At 33.0% G+C, this 7310-nt stretch overlaps 1 protein-coding gene across 1 annotated transcript; it reads left to right on the top strand.

Moving 5' to 3' along the window:
• Window positions 1–6070, top strand: LOC108911721 (membrane alanyl aminopeptidase-like). Its single transcript, XM_023455830.1, has 12 exons — window positions 1–620; window positions 682–993; window positions 1110–1290; window positions 1391–1553; window positions 2028–2109; window positions 2330–2504; window positions 2620–2809; window positions 3830–4289; window positions 4678–4851; window positions 5143–5289; window positions 5344–5413; window positions 5500–6070. Exons 1-12 carry the CDS (start codon window positions 1–3, stop codon window positions 5755–5757), a joined length of 2832 nt encoding a protein of 943 aa, XP_023311598.1. The 3' UTR covers window positions 5758–6070.
• The last annotated feature ends 1240 nt before the right edge of the window (window positions 6071–7310 follow it).

The raw sequence follows: 7310 nt of genomic DNA, 5'->3' as shown, positions 1-7310 counted from the left end.
ATGAAATTGCTTTTGCTTTCCTCCACGTTATTCTTCTACATCTTTGGCTATTCAACAGCGGATGATGAACCAGTCTCATATAGACTGATAGAACATCAAACACCTAAAAAATACATCTTAGATTTGGAATTTAAAAAGGAAATATTCGAAGGTACCAGCGTCGACTTCAATGGATCGCTAACAATAAATTTCATGGTGGCTAGGTCCATTCAAAGCATCCAATTCCATGCTCCAGTTACCATTAAATCAAAACAATTTATAGACAATCAAACTTATCCTGTTCCCATAGAAGAAGAGACTTTCGATCCGGTGACACATATCTACACAATCACAGCCAAGGAGAAATTGAATTATACACACGACTACACACTGATCATTGAGTACTCATCCACGATCAACACAGGTAGTATGACTGGAGTTTACAGGAGCAGCTACGTAGATGAAGTTGGAAACACTCAGTATTTTGTCGCAACTCACTTTCAACCTACGTACGCTCGTTTCGCTTTTCCAAGCTTCGACGAACCAAAAATGAAGGCAACTTTTCTGATCAGCATCATCTATCCCAAGGGTTTGACCGCTCTAGGCAACGCTGTGCAGGCTGGTGAAACAATTGAGATAGAGTAAGTATAAAAACATAACACTAATTTTTTTCGCTATGATTTTTGTTTCTTTAAATTGCAGTGACTATTACGAGAAAGTTACTTTCAAGGAAACCCCGGTTATGTCTACGTATCTGGTTGGATTTATTCTCTCGAAACTCACCTGTTCCAAAGGGAAGGATATTAATAACAGTATTCCTTACCAAGTCTGCTCCAGACAAGAACTAGAAGGAGATCGGACACTCGCCCTTGACTTAGGACCTCCATTCGTTCAAAGGCTGGAAAATATAACCGCTCTCAATTATAGCGACCACTTGTTGGGGAAATTGGACCAAGTGGCCATTCCAGGTTATACAGCGAATTATATGGAGAACTGGGGACTTACTACATATAGGTAAGTAAAAAAAGCAACTTGATGGAAGACTATTGAATTCCTAGTATACTTTAATGATTTTATTATATTTATTTCAGTTAGAAATAAATAAAAACAAAACTAATTCTTGTTTTTAGAGAATCATCTCTCTTGTGGAACACCAGAGAGTCTTCGATTGCTTACAGAAATAAGGCTATGGATCTGTTTTTAGAACTAGCCCACAATTGGTTCGGGAATTTAGAAACAGCAAGTTGGTGGGACTACACATTTCTAAATCTTGGTTTTTCTAGGTTCTACCAATACCACGCGGCTGCCGAGGTAATAGATTTTAAAATTTATATATTTCATAAGATCTGGATGTAAATTAATGACTATTTTTGATTTTAACTTTCCTTTTTTGACTATAAATATTTTTCAGGTAGACGAATTTAAAAGTTGGGAACTGGAAAATCAGTTTGTGATCGATCAGTTGCAATCCTCGTTAAAATTAGACGCTTTGTCATCAGCTTCAGCGTTGTCGTACCCAGTAGAAACTCCTCCAGAGATTTTAACAAAGTTTAATACATTGGCTTACAGCAAAGGTAAGAAACAAGACCTCCGAAAGGAGTTAAATCACTTACGTTTTTTTGAAAAATATAAGATGTATTAGTTTTCGAACAAAAATTAGTTGAGGTAGGTAAAATATATCAAACATTGTGTTAGAATCCGTTAGAATAAAGTACCTAAATGGTGTCGTGGAAATTTTACATCACACCTCTTTCTCAACATTCTTGATCGGGATATTTTTGGTTTTCTTATACACTGGGTTCTGTGTTTTGGATAGGTAAGATTGAGAGTTTTTGTCAACAAAGAAGCAATAGAAATCTAAGAATAGAAATAATTTCCATTGAGACAAGGACCTAAAACGATCTGGATCCATATTGCGAATACCGGCAAGCAGACTTAATGTCCAGTTTCTCTGGAAGAAGAATGTGATAAGTCTCTTGAAACGTCAAGAGGTCCAAATTGACCACTTAAGGGTATTTGCAGATATCTAAGTTCTTTATTTGTTTCAGCTGCAAGCATAATTAGAATGGCACAACATGTTATGGGACCTGAAAATTTCCAAAAGGGCGTTCGTTATTTTTTGCCTATATAGTGAGTATAGCGTTTATTACGGGATATGAGTTGAGAAACAATGCCTTTTGATACATTTATTTTAAATTCCAGTATTGTAGCTATCACACAAAATTTAATTCTCAATGAATTTTGGGAAACATCAGTATATTTTCACTTTATTCTTAATATAAGACGCCAATATATTTTTATTTCTACGTTCCAAGAACCATATTTTTAAATAAATTTATTGTTATTTTAGTAATGGCAGTGTAATAATACCTATATATGTATGGAACCAGCTTGGCGTCTTTACAACTAGGGATATGATGCCTTCAACAGAAAATTTGAACGGTGCTATGACCAGCTGGACTGAAAAAGCAGGATTTCCTCTTGTCACAGTCACAGCTAAAGGCAACAACATTGTTTTGACTCAGGTACAGTCTTTGGTAAATTGTTCATAGATTATTACAAGTTTTTCCCTATAAAAGTTTCCTGTATTTAATAGTTTTAAAGAGAATCCCTTATATCTCTTTATGTTGCTCCTTTCAGCAAAGATTTCTATACTCTGGCGAAGAAGATTTCACTGAATGGTACGTGCCTATCACTTATACCCTTTCCGAAGATTTCAACAAATTTGAGAACACCACAACTAAAGTGTGGTTGACACCTGGAACAAGTCAAACTCTTTATGATATCCTTGAAGAAAACGAATGGATAATTCTCAACAATCAGCAAGTTGGTAAATAAACAAAATTGCACATTCTTTGCATGAGATCATAGTACTGGTTTGTTATAGTTGAACATTAAAAAATACGTTCTCAGATTAGTTCGGCTATAATTTTAGATAAAATTTATAATTTACAAGGAATTTAAAATACTGGAGCTAAAATTTATATAAATGTATACATAACTGATCACAATAACAGATTAAAATTAAATAATATGTATCTTAGATTGCACTGTCGGATATGATTATGGTATTTTTCTCAACAACACTAATAATAATGAAATACTGATAACGAATTACAGATTATTTATTTTTTTAATCACGTTATTTATTTATTTTTTTAACATAGACAAATAAAGCTACGTTAAGTGATACTATATGTACAGGAATGATATCGGAATTGTTTCTAGAACATTTTCGTATAATAAGATGATGACTTTAAAATAATGATAAACAAGACTGTGTTCCCATATGATACCATTTGTTATAAAAACCAAATAATAAAGTCTTCATTCCTTGAACATCTTTATTTAAACGCAACTAGATTCGTAAATCTTCGGGCTGAAAAAAAGTATTACAATATAATGATCAAACTAGTATAATATGCATATAGCAAGTCAGTAACAGGTAACTGATATATCATTAAATAAAATAATTTTCCGTAAGTCTTAATATTATCAATGACAATTAATTGAAAACCGTTAATATTAATTATTGGCAATCATTGTTAAAAACATGCTACATATTTTACTAATTTGTCAAAAATAGTACATTGAAGACTATCACTTATTTGTTCGATAATAAAATTAATTTGTCACTATAAAGTTGGACTGAAATAGGAAGGAAATTTTATGGCACCCAGTGCTTATGAAATGCAAAACTGCCATTGCCTATAGATCATCTTCAATCTATATTAAGAAATCATATTTGTATAATAATAATCACTATATGTATGTGTAAAAACAATAAAAACTTTTTAAAATAAAGTAATCATGTTGACAGAAACTTTATTAATCTCAGTTTCCATTTCAGGTTACTATAGAGTAAACTATGACAACTCCCTATGGGAGAAGGTCAAGAACCTCCTCGTCACTAACCACACTTCCATCCACGTGCTTAACAGGGCCCAAATCGTAGATGATTTACTGAATCTAGCAAGAGCAAATATACTGGACTATTCCTATGCTTTCGATATAATAAAATATTTAAAATACGAAACAGAATACTATCCCTGGCATTCCGCCATAACCAACTTTAACTACCTGTTGATGCAGCTTGGAGAAGATTCTGTTCTGGGCTCTGAGATTTCGTCGATGGTCTTAGAATTAACAGAAAGTATATACGAAAGCTTGTCGTTTACTGAAGTAAATCCGGAGGATCAAGTATATATTTTGAAGCTACTGACCATATCGAATGCAGTTTGCAAATTTGCTGAACAATCGTGCATTTCGAATGCGAAGGATTTGTTTGAACAATACAAAGCCGGAACTGGGTATAAATAAGATTCATTTTTAAATTACGAATATTTTATGTATGAATGTTTAGAAATATTGAAACACACTTTTGATAGCATTGAAGTGGAAATTGGTTTGAAGATAAAATAGTCTTTTCTTCATAGTAATGAAATTACATATTTCCATAACCCTTTTCTTGAGTGTTTAAAAAAAAAACTGAGCTTCGCATCCAATTTTTTAATCAATGTCTTGGGAAAAAATGTTACAACCGTTTGTTTATTTGTCAACTTGAAATTCAAACCCATAAAATTTCAATTCAACATAATGAAACCTCTCTCTTACGTCTTCTGAGGATTGTTTATGGTATAACTGTCTCTTTAATTTTCATTTGCAATTTAATATTCGAAAGACGGCAACATTTTTTAGCGTCGACAAAAACCTGCGGGGATTTGTTTACTGCAACGCTTTGCGATACAGCGACTCTGCCACCTCTGACTGGAACTTCTTGTGGGAAAGTCTTCAAAGCGAAACGCTAACCTCTGAACGAGAAACTATAATTACCGCCTTGGGATGCACAAAGGACACAGCAGTTCTAAAACAGTAAGTACAAAACAGTCCCAGAAAAAAAAATGACTTCCAAGTCAGATCCTGTTGCTATACTAATGGAAGAAGGTCCTTTGAAGAAAAAACTAATAATACATTTCTTCAAATTCTCTCCCCATTCAAGAGATCCTTTCTTTTGTCAATAATTGGAAGAAGGGATTCTTCCATCTTAAGACGTATTTGAACTCCTTATCATTTGTACCACTTTTATTTTCTTCCTTATTTACTTCATAAATTAATGATTTGTGCGAGTCGTAGTTGTAGTGCAACTTATTTTATATATTTCAGTTACTTGGATCAATCCCTAAGCAGCTCATCAGGCATAAACTTGGATGATGTACCAAATGTTTGGTTTGCCGTATACACCGGCAGTTCCGAAGGTGTGGACGTAGCTTTCGACTATTTATATGAGAACTATACGAAGATGGCTTCTTAGTGAGTACCGTGTGCAGTAAACTATTCTAAAGAACATAAACACATTTTTTTTAGTTACCCTTCCGCTGATTCCATCCTTATTTCTGTCATAGAAAGGTTCACCAACGAAGAACAGTTGAAGAAAGTGAGTGCTAGCGCATAGAAGTTGTTTCTTTGATATCATCAAAGAGTTTAGGATGCATTTTCAAATCAATTTTTATTTTATTTCAGTTAGAAACTTTTATTTCGCAAGGAAATGTGGAATCCTCTGTTAAAGCTCTTGCGCAATCAGCTCTAAAATCGTTTAAGGAAAGACTGGAATGGGTGGTAAATATTAAAGACGATTTATTGGATTACTTTGAAATATACGCTGAGGACACAACTGAAGATGCTATTACCACTCCTGGTAACGCAAACATGGTTGGATTGTCGTTTGTAAAATTAGTTGCCGTCGTTGTATTAAGTAAATTGTTTAAGATATTTTTGTAAAATTAGAGTACAGCAAAGACTATCGAATAAAATTATTTTGCAACGTTTATAAATCATTCTCGTTTCTCTATAAACTTCAACGACTACGTGTATTTGTAAGGAAAATAAACCTGAAACAGACAATATCTGTACTCTTTTTAATAGTATGATCTTGAACAAACAACGGATTTTATTTACTGTGTGATGTCTGGGTTTAAATTAATGAATAAGAATCCTGGTTCTATAAAAAACGTTGTTGATAGAAAGAGGAGATAGTATGATAAGCATCTGTTTGATATAAATGTTTACATGGAAAATAAAGTAATCCGTCTCTTTCATAATATTTTTATAAAAGTGAAGTCGTAATGATCATATACAGGGTGTCCGGTAAGTACCTCCTAATCTCTCGGGAGTGTATAGGGGAGGTCAAAATAAAACTAGTCCTTCCTATAATTTTTNCATTAAAGTTTAAGGGGTGCAACATGTCGAAAAAAAATTAAAGTACCTTACGACTACTATGTTGACGCTTTTAATTTGCATTATATTTCAATAATCTTTGGAAAAATTGCGTTTTGTAACGCAACGTAACGTAACGTAAAAAGTATATCAACGCTTGGTGGTGTCAACTAGCCTATTACAATGTTTTTTTGATCTACTTTTATAGGGATTAGCGAATCGAATTTAATTCAGTTTGAAGAAATAGTTCTTAATACCATAAGTGTAGCTTTATACATATCATTAATATATCTACACATTTTTAAAGGAATTTTTTGTTCTCTAGTCTCTACATATTATTTTTATAAAGTATTCGTAGACCATAAATTCGTCAACTGTCCCTTCTGCCAGCTAGGTGACAAAAAAGAGTGGCAACTGGAAATTTAACGAAAATGTCGACTTTTGATGACACTTTTCGAAAAATATTATTTGCAAGCAACAATTTTAATTTATCACCATTACAGAACTCTCACTAATTGTAGTAATAAATGATTTAATATAATTAAGGCGTGTATACTGACTCTGATCTGACACTAATCTCATTTATAACTAAGTTTTTTTGAAGTACCACCCCTGCTGATTGCGAGGCTAGGTATAATGAATATTCAATAATTACTTAATATGTCATTTAATTCTGCATAAAATCAAATACTTTACCATATGTACGTAAAAGATTGTTTATAAAAACATTACATGCAACTTATGAGAAAAACAAATTCCCTTCTCCGTTTACAAAATTGTCCCTTTATTAGAATTATTTAAAACATATTTATTTAACCAGATAATCCGTATTATATATATAACGAGCGTTCAAATAAAAACGTGGTCGAAGTTGGCTCTGACACATTGGACGTAGGGTGTAGCTTATAGCGACCAACTTAACCTCATTTCTCAACGAGCTGTATAGCAGCTGTCAGTTTCAATAACGTTAATGACTATATAACTTTATTTTAAAGACTAATCGTGATAACAATAACAAACAATTAAAGGAGCTGCGGAAAGTGTCCCCCTCCTTGTTATAACAATAAATTAAAGCAGCTGCTGAAAGTGTCCCCCTCCTTGTTCCAAGCACTTTTCAC

This window comes from Anoplophora glabripennis, unplaced genomic scaffold (assembly GCF_000390285.2).
Source record: "Anoplophora glabripennis isolate ALB-LARVAE unplaced genomic scaffold, Agla_2.0 scaffold1, whole genome shotgun sequence".
Classification (NCBI taxonomy): Eukaryota; Metazoa; Arthropoda; class Insecta; order Coleoptera; family Cerambycidae; genus Anoplophora; species Anoplophora glabripennis.
Note: the sequence above shows the minus strand (reverse complement) of the source record. Positions and strands in the feature narration are given on the sequence as shown.

Excerpts from the sequence above, each read along its gene's own strand:
- LOC108911721 (XM_023455830.1), top strand. The coding sequence starts at position 1 with ATGAAATTGCTTTTGCTTTCCTCCACGTTATTCTTCTACATCTTTGGC. Across the intron at positions 4,852-5,142 it reads GACACAGCAGTTCTAAAACA|TTACTTGGATCAATCCCTAA; the intron begins GTAAGTACAAAA and ends TATATATTTCAG. Across the intron at positions 5,414-5,499 it reads ACGAAGAACAGTTGAAGAAA|TTAGAAACTTTTATTTCGCA; the intron begins GTGAGTGCTAGC and ends ATTTTATTTCAG.